Genomic DNA, 23049 nt, shown 5'->3' with positions numbered 1-23049 from the left:
GCTGCTGCTGTTATTATTATTATTATTATTATTATTATTATTATTATTATTATTGGCTTGGGAAAGATGTTTGGCTGATTAATTTACTCTAGTTGCAAGACCAGATGTTAGAGAAGGAGTGGCACCCTTGTAATACTCAGTAAAACTGTCCAGTTGGTGGTTATACTCTTCTTTCAGGAGAAGCACCGGTTTATCCCTTAGGGAACCTGGCTGCTATAAATCCAAAAGAGATAGATTTTAATTAGAGAGGGAAACATGCTAGCCTTTATTGGAGGCTATTTAAGGGCTGGAATTCTACTGGGGATTTTTCATTTCTTATCACAAATGGAATTTTCTCATCAGTTTGGTAGATTCAGGGTTGTGGTACAAAGCGCACCTACTGGGGAACTCAGTAAATAAATATACTTAAGACTACACGGCCAAAATAGTGAGTTACCTGATGATACTTTCAGTTTCTCAAAGTGTTTGTATTGCAATTAGATGATAAGTATATTGACTGAAAATTGATTAATTGATAAAATGTGAATTAGTTCATGGATCCAAAAGGTTTTTTTAAAAAAGTAATCCCAGATTTTGTTAAGTGCCGGTGTTTAGTTCTCTATCTGTAGAAATTCATTACAACATTTCTCTTTCACCATACAATTCTTCAGTTTATCTGAAGCAATCTTGACGTACAACTTCTTAAAGCTTCTGCCTGGCTTGTCAGGGATCAGGAATTATGGGAAATATAATCCAAAACATTTGAGGGGTTGGTGGGGGAGGTTCAAGAAAGTGATGTAAATATAGCTTGACAAATTCTTATTTCATATTAGCCGTTCCCTGCCACATGTTGCTACGGCCCAGTCTGTGTATATGTGTTTTGTGTGTGTATATCTGTGTGTAATTTGTGTATATGTGTATGTTTGCATATATATATGTGGTTTTGCGCATGCGTTGTAATGTATTTTTATTTTTTGGGCTTTTAAAGTTTCTTCTGTGGTGTTTTTCAGTGTTGTTATGAATGATGGTCACTCATAAAGAGAAGTATAATATTCAGAGTTCCTGGTTCCTGATAGGAAGAGATACACATTTTAATAATTGTGCGATGAGAAACTGCAAAATACACATTGCAAATCAAAATACTTGGAGTTTAAAAAATGTTAGTCCAAATTTGGTGCCAATTCATCCAGTGGTTTTTGAGTTACGTTAATTCCACAAACGAACATTACATTTTTATTTATATAGATGGTAATATATGTTATGAAACTGACTAGTTTCTGCTAGCTTCTTACAATGGTTCTGCAAAAACATAAAAGTAAGTGTTAAAATTGTTTTGCCTCAGGTGGAAGCTGCTAAGAAAGCATACCATGCAGCCTGTAAGGAAGAAAAACTTGCTATATCCAGAGAAACTAATAGCAAAGCTGACCCAGCCCTTAATCCAGAACAGCTAAAGAAACTACAAGACAAAGTGGATAAAAGTAAACAGGATGTGCTTAAGGTAAGCTGTATATATTACTCTGAAGATTGTACTTTACAAGTAAACATATGTCAATATTATTTCATTTTTGCTAGATCTGTAAATATAGCTAAAGCTGTAAGTTTAGAAATGAATTTAAGAAAGGGGCAAATAATTATCTTGCTTTTGTATTATATTCTCATTGTACTTTGCAAAGTTATATGAAAATAGTTCTGAAAGGAAGTTGCATTTGTTTGCATTTATCAGAAAAATAGAGTTTGATGTAATGGAGCTTGATAGTATTATTTTGTGGGTTGGCAAACTTGATATAAGGAAGTTTTTGAAAGTGCAGCTTACATTGATACCTGTTATTCACATAGATTCATCGAGATTTATTTTGAAATGTTGGATACTGTGCAAAGCTTCTCAGGTGTTTCACTGAATAATTTGTTTTATTTTGTCTTTAAATTCATTGGGAGACTGTATTAGAGTCTCTCAAAAACCGAATTGTTGTTTATCAGCATGATAACAGGTCACAGAATATTTTGGGCTCATGTTTTCTATCTCCTTTGATATGGGTTCCAAGAGGAAATTGGAAAACTTTGCTTCTATTTTAGCTTATTATATGTAATATATTTCAGTGTTGCACAAAATTGTGGTTGAGTTTAACAATAATTATTGGAAAGAAGTTAACTTGTGTGGCTACACTTCAAATTGTTTCCCTTTAATAGTCATATTTAACTTTTCATTAATGTTCTGGGTTTTATGAGATTAATTAAAAATGAAATAAAAGTTTCAGTACTCCTTATGTTTGCACCAAAGGACATGGGGAGTACAACCAAGGTTTACTAAATTATATTTTATTGTTTCGACCAAACTAGGGCACTACTGGAACTAAATGAGTATTTGCTGTGTCCAAACCAGTATGTTGTGACCACATCTCCCCCTATGAACAGTTGTGGGCTTTAAGATCTGCTGGGGAGGCCCTCCTCTCAGTCCTACCTCCATCTCAAACACAGTTGGTGGGGACGAGGGAGAGGACCTTCTTGGTGATGGCCCCCCAGCTTTGGAACAGCTGCCCCAGGGAAATTAGGCAAGCCCCCACATTGCAACACTTTTGGAGAGGTTAAAACGTGGCTTTTTAAGTAGGTCTTTGATAATGATTCATGTACTAACTAAACTGATTGCTGTTCACTTTGGCACTTTAATGCTGACATTTTAATTGGTTCATAGTTAGGATGTTTAATTGATTGTATGGCCCCTTTTTAATTAGTGGCTATTGCTGTGTTTTGCTGATCTTTTTATTTAATTTGAGTTGAGCTCTTGTTAATTTCTGTATGTTGTGGTTTTATGTAAATTGACATGTTCATTCATTTTATAAAAGTTGATGTATTGTGTTTTATGTGTTGTGTGGCACCATTGTGTGCTACTTTGTAAGCCGCCCAAGTTCCTGTTGTGAGATGGTGGTGGGGTATAAATAAATTTTTATTATTATTATGTCTCTGCAAAAGCAATTTCTAGGTCTCATTTTAGTTTAGTGTTGCAAGGTTCCTTTTTCCTCAGGCATATTGCTGACTTTATTTAGTTTAGTCTTCTAGTTTGGTTACTTTTTTGAATTTGTAGTTTCTGTTTTAGAAAACAGCGACCCACTGTTAATAGCTAATTGATAAGATTTTTCCTCTTCTAGTGGAAAGTTGTATAACAGAAATTCAATTTAATAGTGATGGAAAACATTCAAGGCTCCTCCTCCTCCTCCTTTTTATCCTGTAATTTGTGGATTAGGTAGTGAAAGTATGTAATTAAAAAACTCCAGTGGATAATTTTGTGTGTTTCTTTTTCTTTTAAGACTAAAGAAAAGTATGAAAAATCTCTTAAAGACCTTGACAATACTACACCACAGTATATGGAAAACATGGAACAAGTTTTTGAGCAGTGTCAGCAGTTTGAGGAAAAACGACTCCGTTTTTTCAGAGAAGTGTTATTGGAAGTTCAGAAACATCTTGACTTATCTACTGTTGCAAGGTAAACCTAGAAGATGAACATTGCTGAATGTGGAAATTGCCTTTATGTGAATTCACCAGTTGTATATCTTCAGTAATAATAATAGATATTTGTTAGCGGTTTCTCTTAACAGCTCAAGGCGGGATATAACACAGTCAAAACATATCAACATAAAATACACACAACAAAACACATATATCAAAACATAGGGTGCGAAGATAAACATACCATAGTAATACAATGCGAATCCAAAACTCACAGTTAAAACTGATTGAGTAAACTGCTGGAAGAGATGGGTCTCAGTTGTGTCTTAAATTCCGACAACTCATTTAGCTGTTGGAGCTCTTCTTGCAGGCCCTTCCACAATCGTGGGGCAACCAATGGAAAGGTCCTCTGGGTGACGGCTGCCAGTCAGGTTCTGGCTGGTTGGAGCAAGTGACCCCCAGAGGACCTCAGTGTTTGGGGCGGATTGTACAGGAGAAGGTGATTCTGTAGGTAGCCTAAACCCAAACCATATAGGGTTTTAAAAGCTTTAAAAGTCAAAGCCAACACTTTGTACTTTGTTAGAAAACTAATTGGCAAGCAGTGGAGGCATCTTGGTTTAGGTGTAATAAGCTCACTCCTATATGTTTGTGTAGCTGTCGTGTTTTGCACTAATTAGAGTTTCCATATGTGGTCCAGACGTGGACCAATGTAAAGCACAGTGCAGAATTCCAGCCTTGAGGTTGCCTGTGTTTTAATGCACTCAGTGCTAGAAATAAAACTACTTTCTGTGAAATGTAGTGACATTTGACCAACTCTCTTTTTAGCAGAAAATCGAATTGAATAAAAGTTCTTTCCTTTTCTAATAAGAAAATGTGCAAGCAACAAAACTGTGTTGTGTTTGATCAGAAAACTCCACAAAGTAATATTGTGGTGCTAAAATTCCATTCACCGTGTCCTGTTTTTAAAGTTACCTGGGTTGGCTACCTGTTGACCCTAAAACTGATCTTAGTAGAAACACTTGCCTATTGCCGTGTTAAATTTAATTTAAAAGAGATGTGACATTTGCTTTTTAAAATCTCCCGTGATGGAAATACCCTACCCACGTTGTATTCAAAAACCAATAAAAAAGAGGATCCTCCAGTGAGATTCTGAGATCAGCTTCCAGCAGGAGATGATTATAAAGTTGTGCGGAAGGACCTGGAGTTTCCTAAAGAGGTGTTCTCTCAGATTTTTTAAAAAAAATCATTTTCCCCATTTTTGTCCCTAAACACAATGAATGCAGAGGGATGACAATATTGGTAATCTATAGAGTTGATCTACATATTTTACTGTATTTCGCATCCCATTTCTGTTTTTTAAATTAACCATATTCCTTATTTAGTTAAATATATACACAGTTTAAACTACTATATATAATTATAGGGAGCAATCAACCCCTTGTTTAAGGAGCTCCATTAGCTGCTGTTTATTTTCCGGGCCCAATTCAAGATACAGGTTATCACCTATAAAGCCCTGAACGGTTTGGGACCCGCCTAGCTTCGTGACCGTATCTCCCTCCATGAACCTGCCCGATCCCTCCGATCCTCAGGGGAGGCTCTCCTTTCACCTCTACCATTATCTCAGTCCCACCTTGTGGGAACAAGGGAGAGACCCTTTTCCTCAGTCGCTCCCTGTCTATGGAATACACTGCCTGGTGAGATTAGGCGAGCCCCTACCTTAGAAAGTTTTAAGAAGAATCTCAAAACCTGGCTCTTCCGCTGTGCTTTCGGAGATTAACTATATAATCTCATTTCACCATTTACCCTCAATTTTGTCTTCAGTGCACCCTTTATACGAAGGTCCTTTTTCTTGATTCCATCTTGGAAGAGTTTCTCCCTTACAAATAAGTTGCTCCACTGCTATCTCACTCCCTGTTTTTATCCCCAGTATTTTAATTTGTACATGCGGCCTGCTCATTGTTTTGCATTTTGAATAGTTTTATTTTACTGTATATTGGTTGTAATATTCTTATAGCGTATGTTTTATGTAATTGATAATGTTGTTGTGTATGTTCTGATTTTATTTTGTTGCTGTGTTGTTGGGCTTGGCCCCATGTAAGCCACCCCAAGTCCCCGCTGGGGAGATGGTGGGGTACAAATAAAGATTATTATTATTATTATTATTATTATTATTATTATTATATAAATTTATATATAGAGAGAGAGAAAGTGTGGGTTAAATTTAGGCACTGTAAAAATGTTGGTAAGTATGGGAAGATTCCTCTGGTGTTCGTTAGATAAAATACATTACTTTTTTCTTATGTACAATCTGCATATAGAAATTCTAAAATAATATGTAGCCAATGTTCTGTATAACATTTGATTATAGCTCTGTAATAATTTCAAATTATACTTCCTATAGTTATAAAAATATCTATCGTGATTTGGAGCAGAACATTAAAGTAGCAGATGCTGTTGAAGATTTAAGGTGGTTCAGAGCAAATCATGGCCCAGGCATGTCAATGAACTGGCCCCAGTTTGAGGTAAGAACTTTTTCTTTTCAACCTTTCTCCATATATATGCTCGGTGCATAATGAGTACCTTAAAAACAAAAGAACTAATGAACGAATCACACCAAATTGGGCAACAAAACGTCTCACAACACAAGGAGTGACCATCACTCAAAAATTATGATACATTAGGTTGTTAGGTATATGCTGTCCAAATTTGGTGTCAATTCATCCAGTGGTTTTAGATTTTTGTTAATCCTACAAACAAACATTACATTTTTATTTATATAGATTAAATTCCCTTCAGGTTGGGCTTAACATACCTCATATAGATATTTAATATATCATCTATGTTTTTCGCACTGTTAACAATGGTTGGGATGTACAGATATAAATGAGGCTTTAGGCTACATATGGCAATGTTTACATAGCAAATAGGGCAGACTAAATATTTTATGTGTTAGGCCCATCGCTGTAAAGCCCAATTACTTAAAGCAGAGAACAAAGCGAGTTTATTCCTTCTGTTCTACTGTTTTAATGTGTATATATAGTTTATCTATATAATTTGGGTGTGATCCTGGACTCATCGCTGAGCCTGGAACCCCAGGTTTCGGCGGTGACCAGGGGAGCATTCGCACAGTTAAAACTTGTGCGCCAACTGCGACCGTACCTTGGGAAGTCTGACTTAGCCACGGTAGTCCACGCTCTGGTTACATCCCGCCTTGATTACTGCAACGCTCTCTACGTGGGGTTGCCTTTGAAGACGGTCCGGAAGCTCCAATTAGTCCAACGGGCGGCAGCCATGATACTAACAGGAGCGGGGCACAGGGAGCACACAACTCCTCTGCTGTACCAGCTCCACTGGCTGCCGATCTGCTACCGGGCTCAATTCAAAGTGCTGGCTTTGGCCTTTAAAGCCCTAAACGGTTCTGGCCCAACTTATCTATCCGAACGTATCTCAGCCTATCAGCCTGCCAGGACCCTAAGATCTTCTGGGGAGGCCCTGCTCTCTATCCCGCCGGCTTCACAGGTGCGGCTGGCGGGAACGAGAGACAGAGCCTTTTCTGTGGTGGCCCCTCGGCTTTGGAACACCCTCCCTATAGAGATAAGGTCAGCCCCCTCGCTGATGGCGTTTCGGAAAAAACTAAAGACATGGATGTTTGAACAAGCATTCGGATAATCCGTCGAAATGAATTTGACGATTAAGGATTGGTAATTACAGACGACGAATTTGGATTGTGATTCCAGTTACGAGATGCATATGGATTGTTATTGGTGGCCCAATAATTCTGTATTTTATATGTGTTTTTATGTTTTTAAATTGAATATTGTTGTTTTAGATGTTGTAAACCGCAATGAGTCGCCGACTTAGGCTGAGATATTAGCGGTATACAAGTGTAATAATAAATAAATAAATAAATAAATAATTTATATTTCTTATTAATATGTTGTAAACTGGAACTTAATTTAAAATGGAAAGGTTTTAAAATACTTAAAATGTTACCTCTCCTAACAAGCATTTTGTTTGTTTTTCATGCCACAAGGATGAAGTAAGTTCTAAACTGTGTTTATTTCTTGTTTTACTTGAACTAAGTTTGCCTATCTAAGCTTCTAATACAAACAGAAAAACAAGCTAGTGAGCTCATGTGCTACATTTGTTAATTGCAGCTTCATTGAGACATATAGTTTTATCAGTTTTGATACAATGGTCTTTATTAGTAGAAAGTAAATTATACTTTCTACTTAGATGCAAAGTATTCGAGCTGAAAATGTGGGAAAGATGGATGCTGGCTTTTATGCTAGTCTCTCTATCGTCTCCTAACAATGCTTGCTCATAGTCAGGCTGGAGGGAAGTGACGGTATGGAGGAGTACAAGAAGGGAAAGCACACATGTGGGTCTTGGAGAAGATAAGAGGATAGGATGGGGGAGCATGTGCAGGCATGTGCATTCCCTTGTGCACTTATACTTGTTCAAGCAGCTGGGAAAAATGAGATGGGAGGGGGAAGCATGAGGAGGGAGGGCACGTGTTTGTGTCCTCTTGTGCACTCACTTCTCCCCTTGCTTCCCAAGTGAATGAGTGAGTGAGTGAGTGAGCAAGAGAACATGTGCACGGCTGGGCCCAGCCACACTATCAGTATAGATTCTTAGGAATTGTCTAAAATTTGGTAGTTTATATGTAAGGATGAATGGAATATTTGCCAGCAAGTCTGTCTTGGAATTGCAGCCATATTGAGGCTCTAAAACAGGTGTACTCAAACTAAGGGGGCCATATGCGGCCCTCCAAGATCATTTATCCGGCCCTCGTTCTGGGTCAACCTAAGTATGGAACTACTTGAAAGCACACAATAACAACAACAATTCTATCTCATCAGCCAAAAGCAGGCCCACAGTTTCCACTGAAATACTAATAAGTTTATATTTGTTAAAATTGTTCTTAATTTTAATTATTGTATTGTTTTTAAATGTTTTTGCACTATAAATAAGATATGTGCAGTGTGCATAGGAATTCATTCATGTTTTTTTCAAATTATAATCCGGCTCGCCAACAGTTTGAGGGACTGTGACCTGGCCCTCTGTTTAAAAAGGTTTGAGGACCCATGATCTAGACTATTCTTTAGCTAGTTGTTGCCTATAGAAGTAGAATGAAGAACTAGTAATTCCACTCTAAAGGATTGGGTAGGCAATTCCTTTTGTCTATCTCAATAGAGGGGAATCTGCAATGGTATTTTGTCCTATCTTTCTAGTTCTTGCTAGGTGACTTTCAAATGAGATTGAGACTTCCAGACATGAGAGTGGGGATGGTGCTTTCTGGTAGCAAATAGCTTCAGAGGCTTCATTTGTATACTTTCTTTTGTAGGACTGGTCAGCTGATCTGAACCGCACTCTCAGTAGGAGAGAGAAGAAAAAAGCTGCAGACGGAGTAACTTTGACTGGTATTAACCAGACAGGAGATCAAGTTTCACAGCAGAAAAATAGCAGGTATGCAATTTTACTGTCTTAATACCACTTGTTGACTAAATTCTGAAGAGTAGGATTCTAGAATACACTAAAAATGTGTAATTTCAAAAATTAGTGTGCAAAACACTAGTTACAATTTTCCTGCCTGTGAAAGAGTGAGAGTGGACATCAAAATCTCTCCGATCCTTCAATGTGCCTTCACTTTGTGGAGTAGGAAATGACTCAACTCAGGCCCATAGCCAGGATTTTGATTATTTTTGGGGGGGGGGGGGTGAGTCTGAGTGAAAGAGGGTCTACCCTAGCAAACCTTTTGTATCGTTACCCCAATACCCCCATGCATATGGGATATATTGAGCATGGTGATCAGATCATGATACGAATAAACATAAGTTTAAATAATGTACCAGTAAGGCCTTCTCACGGACCACCATGAGAATTTCGGGGCGGGGGGAGGGGGGCTGCTGAAGCCCGTCAAGTCTCTCTCCCCCCCCCCCCGCCCTCCCCAGCTACATTCCTGACTCAACTGGGAGATGGTACAGTTGTCTGAATGACGATCATTGCAGACCCTAGGAGAGTCTTCCAGAGTCTGTGGAGATGAAATGTTTTGAAAAAGGCTTCATTGCCTGGTATACTTGGGAGACAGTCCCAAGTCTACATTTTGACAAAGATTGCCGAAACCAGAGAATATGTACTATTCCTATGTACAAAATTATACATAGGAATAGTACAATGTAAAATGTGTAGGGAAGCCTGAGAGTGTGGGTTGAGTACTTATTCAATAACATAACCTGGAGATTGGCAAAAGCAGTAGTCGTGAGGGCCGGATTCCTGCTCTGGGACCCTCCAGGAGGAATTGCACTGACTGCCAATAATGTTGAAATCAAAAATAGCTAGATGTCTGCTTCTACATTTGAAAAACTGCCCTTTTTGATGCTTAACAATGCAAAAAGGCCATGCAACCTATTTAAAAGCTACATTGCTGTTCCTGGAAACTCCTGGGAGAGGCAGCTCATCTTTTGTGCTAGAAAATGTTTATCTATGGTTTTTGGATTGGATTGAAAATGAATCTTGGGCTACATGCACATTTTGTCCAACCTATCAAAAAAATTCCAAAACAACTCCCACTTAGTGAACATTTTCTGGTTCATTTTCAGATTTGGAAAAGTGCCAATTTTATTCATATGAGGTCTTGCTGCAGATTTGCTAGTTGTTAATTGGAAATACTAGGTCTAATGCTAGGAAATGCTAGGACGTATGCACCTTTAATTATAATTATTGCTTCTGGAAAATTCACTGGTTGCTTTTTCTCGAAATTCAAGACGGCTGCTATAATAAATAAAGGGTGAATCCACAAGTTATATACATATGACTGTCATTTTTTGTGCTCAAAAAAGGTTACTTTGGAGTTTTTAATAGCTGAAAGATTAATCAGTCATGATCGGTGTGAACTCACTTTGTTAGTTGGGTTTAGCCTCTCAGAGAAATGCAATGATATGAATGAAACTAAGCCACAAAATATTTTGTTGGATAGAGAAACTGAATTTTGTTAGTCCTATGCAGTGGGCAGTCATGATCAAGGTTTGTTTTTTACACCTACTTGCTAATTATGCAATGTTATTTTTAAATGCTGTCATATTGACAAATGAATCCTACATTATTGGAAGAGTCATGCTTATCAGTTAAAAGGAAGAATAATAACTTAGTCTTTGAACTTGGGATTGGAGGTTTTGCTCATGATGAGTTGTTTAACTGCTACCTAATCTCTACAATTAAGCCATTATTTCAGATACTGGCAGTGCGGGAAATTCTGTAAGATATTTATGTGAATGCACTGATTGATATTGTTTATGTGAAGTTAAATGTTTTGGATGAATACGGAGTGGTTATCACTTCTTATCAAAGTTTAGCAACTCTGGTACTGTATCTCATGGCATGGGTTATATTGTGCACATTTCTCTTGTCATGGGAAATGAAATAACACTGAAGCTTTAACATGGGACTTAGGCATAGTCACTGATCAATCAGACTCATCAACAAATTTTATTTTCATTCATCAGGAAAAGTTTATGCATTATAGAAAATGATCTACTATGTGAATTTTGGCCTGTGAGCCTAGAGAACTTTCTTTTGTTCCATTATGTTCCATTTTCTGTGAAGAGTAAGGTATATGGGATAACTTTCATATATTCTGCAGTTGCTATATGCTACTAGGCCTATCTAATCAATCAGTGAGTTTAGAACATCTTTTGGTCCTTACATTTTTAAATAGGTATTCATTATATCAACAGATTTATTTATTTATTTAGACCATTTATATTCCGCCCATCTCACCCTGAAGGGGACTCGGGGCGGAGCACAGCATATATACGGCAAACATTCAATGCCGGGACAGGAATTCATATACGCATACATAAATATTAAAAACATTCATCTCAATACAAGTGTTCTTTCTCCCACCGTGGATATACTCGTTCCAGAAGCAGGAACCAGTTGAATGCTCTCAGGCTCTCTTGACAATGATGTTCCATGGAAACCAGGACTTCTTTTCAAACAGATGGATCACACAGGATGAACGCTGGGTCCATCACAATGATCCTGAGGCTAAAGTCCAGTCGATGCAATGGAAGCATCATGACTCACCGCCTCCAAAGACGCAATATGCCCAACTCACTCTTGGCAGGCAAGGTCATGCTCACAGTATTTTGGGACCAGCACGGAGGAGGATGGATGGGCTTCCTAGCAAAGGAGACCATGATCACTGGGGCAGACTAGGCTTTACTGCTGTGGAAATTGTCGGCGGACATCCAAACCAAGAGACAGTGTGGCTTGCTTACTAAAGGTGTCCACCTTCTGCAAGGCAATGCAGAACTTACTTGTTGCCCAAATTGAAGAAGCATGCTCTATGGCTTTGGAATTCTTCCACATCCCCTTTATTTACCTGACCTTGCACCATCAGACTTCCACCTCTTTCCAACAATGAAGTTATTTTTGAAGGGTAAGCCTTTTTCAGATGACAAGACTAATTTCCGAAGTCCCAACATGGCTTTTGGAGCAACCAGTCAACTTCTACAAGCGAAGTGTTTACAATTGCTTCAGAGGATGGGAGAAGTGTGTGTCCCTCGGTGGCACCCATGGAGAGAAGGAGGACTCCGGACTGGTCCAAGGAAAGGGGAAATCTTTAATGAACGCCCCATAATTGTCCTCTAATCTTCACCTAGAGAAACTCAGTCTTTTTGAAGAGAGGAAGTGGGGGAAAACATCTCAAAATTGACCACTAAATGGTACCAAAGGCAAATTTTAAAAAGTGAGCAATTTGTAAGTAATGCTTGTGGCAACTTTTGAAAGTTTTCCAGGAAAGCAATGGATCTTCAGACCAGCTGCTTCCTTTTGCAATACTTTCAGGAAAACGGCAAGTATGGTCTCCAAAACAGCCTGCAAGGGGCCATCACAAAAAGGACACAAAGCACTTATTTTTTACCTGTTGCTCTTCCATCCAGATATTTTTATTTGTAATATCCAACCGTTGCACATATTATCTACAACTGTATGCAGGTCTATCAAAACAGAAAGATGTTCCCCATCAAGGGGACCAAATACACTAGACTCTCAGGCCCCTTCTTCACTGCCATATGATCCAGACTATCAAAGCAGATAATCTGGATTTTACATGGCAGTGTAGAAGGGGCCTATGTAAACCAGAGCCCATAGGGACTGGGAGGTGCTGGATATTTAAATGTAGCTTCTGGTTGCTCGAGAGATCCAATTAAAATAGAACTGACTAATACTATCTCCGATACCATACCATAACATACCATTCTTCAAACCCTATTTTGGTTTAATTACTGCAACATTGCAATACAGTAATTAAAAGCAAATAAAGACAATCAGAAGCCCCTTCTACACTGCCATATAATCCGCGTTATCTGCTTTGAACTAGATTATATAAATCCACACTGCCATATAATCCAGTTCAAGTACATAATCTGGATTTTATATGACAGTGTAGAAGGGCTTGAGTTTCCCTTGTATGTACACACTTAATAGGACAACAATGAAGAAGAAGAAAAAGAGGCAAAGGCAATTTCCAGATTAATGGTTTTTATTCAGATTGGCTTGAATGTTTTGGTTAGTCCAATATTGGCCTGTTGTTGTATTATGATGTGTTTTAGCCTAATGATGTGAGACCTTTGCCAGATGCCCAGAGGAAGGTGAAAAACCTCAAGGATCCTGGGCCAATTTGTCCTGGAGGAAAATTCCTTCCCGACCCCAAAAATGGCGGTCAGTGCTACCCTGGGCATGTTGGCAAGGGCCTTTCCTTTTTCCCTTCCTTTCCTTTCTCCTTCCCATTCTCCTTCCCGTTCTCCTTTATTTTCCTTGCCTTTCCTTTCTTTTTTCCTTTCCTTTCAACTTTACTTTCCCATTTCCTTGCTTTTTCTTTTTCTTTTTTTCTTCTTTCAATTCTCCTTTCCTTTCTTTCCTGACAAGTGAAGGGCGTTGCTCCCTCTTTCCATCTTCTCCAGGGCACATCTCCATCATCCAGGGAAGACTATCTTGGCTACATAACATGATGCTTTCTTCCAACGTTGGCTTCTATTTCAATGATCATTTCAAATCTAGTACACAGAGATTGATATCTATCTATCTATCTATCTATCTATCTATCTTTCAATCAGCCAATACTCTCTTGCTGTTTCATTGTCTGCACTCAGCAGTATCCAACAGCGTGCCATATTCCGTATCCAAATGGTAAAACTTTTCTTCTTCTTTGGCCCTTTGAAGACCTGGTATTACTTCTTCCTCTGGACACAGATTCCCCATTTTCAAACTTCCATAGATATGGTCTTTCTTAATTTTCCTTTATGAAGATATCATCCTTTGTAGAGTTTAGCTTAGTAAATTGTATCTAGGTAATCTTCCTAACCGGTGGCCTCTGCCGGATGCCCAGAGGAAGGCGAAAAACCTCCAGGGTTTTGGCCAATTTGCCCTGGAGGAAAATTCCTTCCCGGCCCCAAAAGTGGCGACCAGTGCTACCCTGGGCATGTCGGAAAGGGCCTTTGGGACTTACCCAGTCTAAGCCTCTACTTCCCAACACCAACTTGCCATGGATATACCCTTTCTGCTGAGAAAGGCTTGGCTAGATGCTCCTCAGATGAAGAGCCTTTTGGTCTTCAAAATGCCTGCCTTGGAAGAGGAACCCTTCTCCACTGGAGATCTTTACTTTTGTTATGGATTGTTGGCATTAGGACTCAGTCAGGATGGTCTTCATGGTCTCTTCTAACTATGACTCCTAGTTTTCCAAGAGAAAACATGGATCTTCTTTGGGTGCAAAAGGAAAACCATTCCTTTCGACTTCTTTTCTCTTGCCTATTTTGGTTTTATGCTTTTCTTCAGCTTGCTACCAGGTTTTCCTCCCAATTAAATCAACCAACATTCCTTCCTTCCTTCCTTCCTTCCTTCCGTCCGTCCGTCCTTCCTGCTTTTTCTCTTTCCTCTTCCTTTCTTCCTGACTTCTCTTCTTGCAGATCCACTTCATTGGATGCTGTGTGTTCAAGAAAGTCCTTCTGGAGAGTAGAGATACCTGGGGATTGAAAAAATGCCTTTTCTCTTACCTGATCATTGGGTATCTTTCTTCCTCTTCTCTTACATGATTATTAGGTATCCTTCCTCTTCATCCCTTACCTGATAATTTTGAGGCCTTCCTCTTCTCTTACCTGATTATTGTGCATTCTTCCTCTTCATCACTTATCTGATTATTGGGTATTTTTCCTCTTCATCCCTTACCTGATAATTTTGAGGCCTTCCTCTTCTCTTACCTGATTTATTGGGCATGCTTCCTCTTCATCCCTTACCTGATAATTTTGAGGCCTTCCTCTTCTCTTACCTGATTAAGTATTCTCCTCTTCATCACTTACCTGATAATTGGGTATCCTTCATCTTCATCACTTACCTGAATGTTAGGCATTTTTCCTCTTCATCCCTTACCTGATAATAGAGTACAATTATGGATTCCTGGCATTAAGACTCAGGCAGGATGGTCTTCATGGTCTCTTCTAACTATGACTCCTAGTTTTCCAAGAGAAAACATGGATCTTCTTTGGGTGCAAAAGGAAAACTGTTCCTTTTGACTTCTTCCAACAGCAGTACATTTCCAGTGTCAATTAGGACTGGCAAATGTCGTCTTGTATCTCAGGAAGTTCCTCCTTTGGGGCTACTTTTCATTCCAAATTTTGTTCTTTTTCTTCCCAGCCATCTTTTGCTACAGGTGTTTGGATATATATATAAATTGTTGTTGTTGTTGTTGTTCATTCGTTCAGTCGTTTCCGACTCTTCGTGACTTCATGGACCAGTCCACACCAGAGCTCCCTGTCAGTCGTCACCACCGCCAGCTCCTTCAAGGTCAATCCAGTCACTTCAAGGATACCATCCATCCATCTTGCCCTTGGTCGGCCCCTCTTCCTTTTTCCTTCCATTTTCCCCAGCATTATTGTCTTCTCTAAGCTTTCCTTTCTTCTCATGATGTGGCCAAAGTACTTCATCTTGGCCTCTACTATTCTTCCCTCCAGTGAGCAGTCAGGCTTTATTTCTTGAAGTATGGACTGGTTGGATCTTCTTGCTGTCCAAGGCACTCTCAGAACTTTCCTCCAGCACCACAGTTCAAAAGCATCTATCTTCCTTCGCTCAGCCTTCCCTGTGGTCCAGCTCTCATATCCATAGGTGACTATGGGGAATACCATTGCTTTGACTATGCGGATCTTCATTGCCAGCGTGATGTCTCTACTCTTCACTATTTTATCAAGATTTGTCATTGCTCTCCTCCCAAGAAGATCCACTGTTGCAGGCACAGTGCCTGCTGGGGAGCTTGGGGCAGCCCTATATAGGCTGCCCACAAAGAGGAAGAGGCCAGCTGAGGCCTCTCCCGCCGCGAGGCGTGGTCAGTTGGCCATTGGTCAATTGACCCGCTGGTGGGAAACCTTCCCGCCATCCGAGGGGGCTTCTGGGAGGAAGAAGCCCCCCTGAGGCAAGAATGGTGGTGGGGGACGCCCTGCACCGCAACTTCCTTGGCCCGGTAAGTCGGACCATGCCTTTAAGCATCTCTTGATTTCCTGGCTGCAGTCTGCGTCTGCAGTAATCTTTGCACCTAGAAATACAAAGTCTGTCACTCTGCCTCCATGTTTTCTCCCTCTATTTCCCAGTTGTCAATCATTCTTGTAGCCATAATCTTCTGCACTTTCTTCTTTCACCTTGATTGGAAGGCTCCTCAACTTCTCCTCTCTTTCGGCCATCAAAGTGGTAGATATAGATATAGATATATAGATATATTCCTTCACTTCTAAAGCACATCTGCTACTTGCAGTCTTCTATTGCTTCCATAAAATACCAGACTGTGTTGTTGCTTTTTTAGTTGCTATAGGGCCAGAAGAATGGATCCAAGACCTTCAATCTCATTGCTGAAGTGGGATGAGTTTCACAAAAGTATTCAAGGGCACTTAATCTGGAAAGTGTCCTCAACTTGAGATGTCTTTCCTTCACATTTGGCTTTTTTCTCCAATGGTCTCCAGCATCTTCTCCAGTTTATTCTTTTCTCTTGCCTAACTTGGTTGTATGCTTTTATACAGCTTGCTACCAGGTTTTCCTCCAAATTAAATCAACCAACTTTTTTTCCTTCCGTTCTTCCTTCCTTCCTTCCTTCCTTCCTTCCTTCCTTCCTTCTTTTTCTCTTTCCTCTTCCTTTCTTGACTTCTCTTCCTGCAGGTCCACTTCATTGGATGCTGTGTGTTCAAGGTGGTCCTTCTGGAGATTAGAAATACCTGGGGATTGAAAATCATGTCTCTTCTCCTACCTGATCATTGGGTATCTTTCTTCCTCTTCTCTTCTCTGATTATTGGGTATTTTTCCTCTTCATACCTTACCTGATAATATTGAGACCTTCCTCTTCTCTTACCTGATTATTGTGCATTCTTCCTCTTCATCACGTTCCTGATTATTGGGTATTTTTCCTCTTCATCCCTTACCTGATAATTGGGTATGCTTCCTCTTCTCTTACCTGATAATTGGGTGCCCTTCCTCTTCATCCCTTACCTGACAATTGGGTATCTTTCCTCCTCTTCTCTTACCTGATTACAGGATATCAATCCTCTGCTTCACTCTTCTGGAGATTGGAAGTCGCTTGCTGCCCCTTTTGGTGTCCTTTGTGCCCAAGGGATGAGGGCAACTCCTGCTCCCTGGTCTCCAGCTGCAGGCTTAACTGTCATAGAACCTTTGGCGCATCACAATCGGAGACATGGCACATCATCCAAGCCTTGTGTATGGCTCACTGGGGTTGCTAGAGTTGAAGCTGAGGACCAAGCTGAGGACCTTTTTAAAGGAGGTGCAAATAGAGGGGATTTCAATTCCCTGTACAACCAAGATTTGCTAAAATTCCCTCATTTGCACCCCTTTAAAGGTACAGGGGTCCTTTTTCCAATTCTTATTTGGGAACCTAACCCCCAAGTGCACCTTTAAGTGAACTGGTGGATATTATAGTAACACTCCAAGCAATAATTATATATACACACACGATGCCGCCTCTCTTTCTCTCAGCTGGCAAGGAGGAGGTGAAATGCTTTGGACCAGAAGTGTTTGGGAGGGGAGAGGCAGGGGCTTGCGAAAAGGATCGATGGGCCACCTTTCCCTCCCTCTCTCAAGCGGTTCTCTCTCTCAGCTGTTGCCCCCCCCCCCCTTCGTGTCCTTTTAAATTCATGCTCTGTACAGTCATTTAGCTTTGTGGCAGATTAAGTTCTTTCCGGTTAATTATTTTTGGTTTTTTTGTGTGAAAGTCATAGATTGCTTTGGTAGGTGTCTTGTGTTCAAATTTGGTGTCAATTTGTCCAGTCGTTATTGAGTTATGTTAAGCCCACAAACAAACATTACATTTTTATTTATATAGATTTAAATACACCATTTAAAACCATCTTGGTAATCTGTGTCAAATCTAATTGGCCTGGTAATCTTCCCAATTGCTGCTTTATTGCCCTGTCCCGAAAGCTTGGTCCCACAGCCAAGTTTTTACCATCCTTCTGAAGGACAGGAGAGAGGGGGCTGATCAGATCTCACCAGAAAGGGAGTTCCATAGCCGGGGGGAAATCACCGAGAAGGCCCTGCCTCTCGTCCCCACCAGTTGCGCCTGTGACAATGGTGGGATGGAAGTGTGTGGCTTTCTAGATGTTGCTGGACTGCAATGCCCCACAATTAATTATGCTGGCTAGGAATGAATTAAGTTTAAGTTCAAAATTTGTAGGGTAAGAAGTTGACCACCATTGCTTTAAAAGAGGTAAAGCATTTCATGTTGGGGTACCTCCCACCAATACAGTGTTGTCCTGCTGGATGTCTTAGCCACATGAGAGTGTTACATTAGCCCGATTCAGACATCATAGAGGTCTGGTTACAGTGCATGTCTTCAATTTCGTAATTAGTAATAACTGTGTTTTACTATGCATTACTCATTGCTCACCATAGTTTGCTCTCAAATCAAAGACAGAAACTGGAATCCTATCTTGTTGATTGTCCTTTGTGGTGTCAGACCCAGGCAAGAGATATCGGTTGGTATATTCCTGTACTGTAATCAACGAAGTAGGCATTGTTTCCGAAAAGAAATATTAGAGTTTACTTTGTCAAAATAGAAAATGAGGGTGTATTACTATGGAAGTTGCAGTTTTGTTTTAACAATGTTTTAACAAGATAAGGCATACAAGTAAAGTGATTTGTATGTCTGGTTCTGGTCTTAGCAGCAGAAATATAGAGATGTGTTTGTTCCATCAAATGATAGGATCACCTTAATATTTTTCTCTCTCAAATAGCAACCTTAGTGTCCCGAGTAACTCAGTGCAGTCAGTACAGTCAAGTTACAATCCTTTTGAAGATGAAGAGGATACTGGAAGTACTGTCAGTGAGAAGGAGGACAATAAAATCAAAAAGTTGGTGAAAGACTGTTCTCAAATATTTTTTCAAGCTTACACTTTTCTGTCAGGGTTTCCATCTCTGGGTTTCTACAAAAACACTATTTCACAATGCATGAGGTCCTTGTTGAGGGATTATGATGTACTTGTCGCAAACTTGACTAACATACCAATGCTCTATCACTTCTGTTTTTCTGGTTGTTTTTTCCACTGGTTCCACAAAATGTCACTATGGCAGCACACTTTGAAACTGCTTGTGGAACTTTGCTGTTCCCTGTGCTCCCTGGATGTGTCCCTTCTGAGGCACTCTCATTGCTTACCATTTTGTTCAAGAGAATATGTTGCTCCTGGTCTTTGATATTGTCTTGGTGATTAACATCTTGTATGTACACTCCTTATAGCTCTAAATGCACTTCATGACTTTGTTCTGAATGTTTGACATCGCAAAGCACAACATCGTTTTAACCTGTGTCTTGTGGTACAGTGTTGTCATATCTTTGTGTACTTCCAATTCCCTATCTCTTATTTCTACTATGCAAGCTAAAATAATACCATTTTGTTTTAGTGTTAGTAGTTACGAGAAAAGCTATGGGGCAGAGTGGTCCGATGAAGAAACAAACAACCCATTTTCATCCAATGATGCTCAAGGAGAAACTAATCCATTTGATGAGGAGACCTCCCCTACAACGGAAGTGAGAGTGCGGGCACTGTACGATTATGAAGGCCAAGAGCATGATGAACTCAGCTTTAAAACTGGTAAGTACTTTAGAGTCATAGAAGCTTGGACTTGGAAGGGAAAAGAGAGGGGAGGCCAGGGGACAACACCATCTTGTCTCCTGCATATGCCATCAGCTGGAGACCTGTCCCCCCAGCACCAACTACCGTTCTGGGCCAGAGCGAAGAGAGGGGAGGCCAGGGGACAGCACCATCTTGTCTCCTGCATATGCCATAAGTTGGGGACCCCTCTCCCCCAGCACCAACTGCAGCTCTGGGCCGGAGTGAAATGAAGGGGGGCCAGGGAACAGTTCCACCTTGTCTCCTGTGCTATTCTAATAATATAATATAATGTAATGTAATATAATATAATATATTGTATATACATATAATATTTATAATATTGTAATGTAATGCAATATAATAATATGATATTATAATTATGTATTTATATTACATGTAATATTACTAATAATATTACGATATAGCGGTATGGTGCAATATAGCAATGTTTCATGCTTTTTTTTTTTTTGTCGTGTCAGGAGTGACTCCTGGTGTGAGAGAATTGGCCGTCTGCAAGGACGTTGCCCAGGGAACGCCTGAATGATTTGATGTTTTTATCATCCTTGTGGGAGACTTCTCTCATGTCACCACATGAGGAGCTGGAGCTGATAGAGGGAGCTCATCCTCCTCTCCCCAGATTTGAACCTGTGATCTGTCGGTCTTCAGTCCTGCTGGCACAGGGGTTTAACCACTGTTTCATGCTGATATTGTACTATGCTAATAATATAATATATTGTATTGTATGTAATATATACCTTGTAAGCCACTCTGAGTCCCCTTTGGGGTGAGAAGGGGGGCATATAAATGTCGTAAATAAATAAATAAATAAATAAAGGTATCTAATCCCCCCCATACATGTTTTTATCCAGTAAACTGGGATCTTTGGCAAATACTTTACTCATCCCATTTGTTTAGGAAAGAGATGGGCCCCTATGGTAGGTCCAGGAGAGCACTTTTCTGCTTTATGGCCACAAGTAGGCCCACTCCAAAATAAGAACAAATCCAAATGTAGCTAAAAGCCCAATTTAGGATTTGATCTTTTAAAAAAGGTAACTTGTCACTTCTGAAGACATCAGGAGATGGGATCTCCTCATCCACTTGACTGAAAAAGGGTGCTCTGGCGAATCTGGAAGCCTCAAATAACACAGGGTATAGCTTCCTCACTATAAGTAGAAAGCATTTTTCAATTATCTATCTGTCTGTCTCAGGAGATATCTATCTATCTATCTATCTATCATCTATCTATCTATCATCTATCTATCTATCTCCTGAGATTTATAAAGAAGGAGCCATGTAATTGCTGTGGGAATGAAGAAATTTTTCAAATTCACCTAAAGATTACCACTTAAAGGTTGTCAGCTGACTGTTTTTCTCCACAGGGGAAGAGCTAACTAAAGTAGAAGATGAAGATGAACAAGGCTGGTGCAAAGGTCGCTTGGATAATGGACAAGTTGGTCTCTATCCAGCAAACTACGTGGAGCCAATCCAGTGATGCATATTTAACAGTGCTGCAGTACCTGTCCGCCAGGGAAATGCTAGAGGGAAACTGGTAGAAATGTGTGTATATTTCTTTTAATGCAGCTGAATGATGGATCGATAACTTTATTCTCTGGGAATCATCTAATGATTGAAGCTGAAATTGAAAGATAGGTAACCTATATGCAGCACAAACAACAAGACAGGAAAAAAGTAGTGCAAGCAGAAAAAGATGATTTTTAGCACCTGTTGCCAGTTCAGTTTTATCATGGCATTTGTATATTAAGATTTTGCTGAGTTTATGCCTCAACCCAGTATTCTGGGTGGTGGTTTATTTTGGGTCTTACTTAAATCAGCTATTTTAAGTGACCTTCTGTAATTTGCAATTTGATTTTTTTAAAGGATTGCAATTTTTGTATCTGTTCTTAGCAATATTTGAGAGATGCATTTTTTTTATTTAAAGGCTGTTTTGTGTGCCATTTCTCGATATGTGGTTCACTGACGTTACTACTTAAATTATGATTCAGATGTATTCCCCAGTCCACACTGTACTGTTCTCTTTTTCATGCTGTAGGCATGCCGTAATGGTGTAAATGCCATATTGTGCCTGTTGCAGAACAGTTTTATCAGGATTATCTGGATTATTAAGGTTGAAGTTTCTCTTGTGAACGCTGTTCAGGTATTTGGACACCTGAAAAATGAATTCCTTGAATGATGACTCTAAAAATAAAACATTTAAATCATTCCCCTTCACATTCTTGCTGGCCAACTTAACGTTTTGTAAGTTGTTAATGATTTTGTATGATTTTGAAAGTTGACCATATATGAAGATTATTTTTTCATGCAGAGAGACTGTAAAAATAGATGAGTGCTTTTTAATTGATATGCTCTTTGAGTTGTGTATATGTATATATAATTTGATATTCAAACATTTGAAGAGCATGTCCTAATTAGCAAGCCTATTGTCTATGCATTAGATTTCAGGTAAAGTCTTAGTACCAGTAAATCAGTGTGAGTTTACCATTAAATTCCGGTGGATTTCAGTAAACTACACAATTTAAATGACAGAATTACTCAAATTTGCTTTATCAGTAGGTAATTGTTTAGATGTAAAATAAATCAACTGCTCAGTCCATTCCATTGTGAATGTAGCACTTTCAGAACATAACCTGGGCTGTATTGTACATTCTTGGGATCGCACTAAGGCACTGCGTCCACAGCACCTTGGGATGAAACCTATGTATTCTATGATCCAGACTCCTGAATAAAGTGAAAATAATAGTTATATCCTAAGATTTATATTTGTTAATGAAATTGTGAATCCAAATACAGACTAGCATTAGCCCCACTGTGGATTATTGTAGCAGAACACTGTAAAATCTTCTACTTATTTGCAATTGCTAATCGGCTGTAAAAGTGTGGAATCATAACATTTGTAGGAATTTAAATAGCTGGATTGTGAATATATTAGAGCAAGTTGCTTTATAGAAAACCTAAATTTTATTAGGTAAGCAGATAGGCTATTTTAGGGATCTGCAACACAATTGAAATAACCTTTTGGCAGTTAAAATGCTGTAAGTGCTTCCTGGCTATTCCATTTGCTTTTGGTGATTGAATTATTTATTAACATCTTGAAGTTCAATTGTACAAGCTTGAATATTGGGATCTCTGTCTTGGTTTTATTCCAGCATAATTCACAGAAATTGAAGATTTGGGCAGTAATAAGTCTGGAATATTTTTCTGTATAGTATACTATTTTAAAAATAAAATCTTAAACATATTGAACACGGCTTTAGTGGTGAAGGCGTTATTTTTTTTTTAAAAAAAATATAACCATATGACCAGGGCCATAGCCAGAAAAAAAATTCGGGGAGGGTTGAAAATTTCGGGGGGGGGGGGGGGGTTTGAAAATTTCAAGGAGGGGGGTTGAAACCTGCCTCTTAGCTCACGCTGAAGCAAAGAGCACAGCAGGGGCAGAGCAGCCTTCAATAGC

The 23049-nt window shown here is 39.4% G+C and overlaps 1 protein-coding gene across 2 annotated transcripts in view; it reads left to right on the top strand.

Annotated features, from left to right (window-relative positions):
* The window catches only part of PACSIN2 (protein kinase C and casein kinase substrate in neurons 2), a 75082-nt gene extending 52236 nt beyond the window's left edge, over positions 1-22846 (top strand). Inside the window, exons 5-11 of one of the 2 annotated variants that reach the window (XM_060778181.2) lie at positions 1322-1477; positions 3282-3457; positions 5822-5942; positions 8768-8889; positions 18705-18821; positions 19369-19559; positions 20960-22846. In XM_060778181.2, coding sequence (XP_060634164.1) covers positions 1322-1477; positions 3282-3457; positions 5822-5942; positions 8768-8889; positions 18705-18821; positions 19369-19559; positions 20960-21072 — 996 coding nt within the window. In that variant the 3' untranslated portion in view covers positions 21073-22846. The remainder of the gene's footprint in view (positions 1-1321; positions 1478-3281; positions 3458-5821; positions 5943-8767; positions 8890-18704; positions 18822-19368; positions 19560-20959) is intronic. The other variant, XM_060778183.2, reaches the window with a different exon arrangement.
* The last annotated feature ends 203 nt before the right edge of the window (positions 22847-23049 follow it).

Source organism: Anolis sagrei, chromosome 5 (assembly GCF_037176765.1).
Source record: "Anolis sagrei isolate rAnoSag1 chromosome 5, rAnoSag1.mat, whole genome shotgun sequence".
NCBI classification, from domain to species: domain Eukaryota; kingdom Metazoa; phylum Chordata; class Lepidosauria; order Squamata; family Dactyloidae; genus Anolis; species Anolis sagrei.
This window is presented reverse-complemented; position numbering and strand designations above follow the sequence as displayed.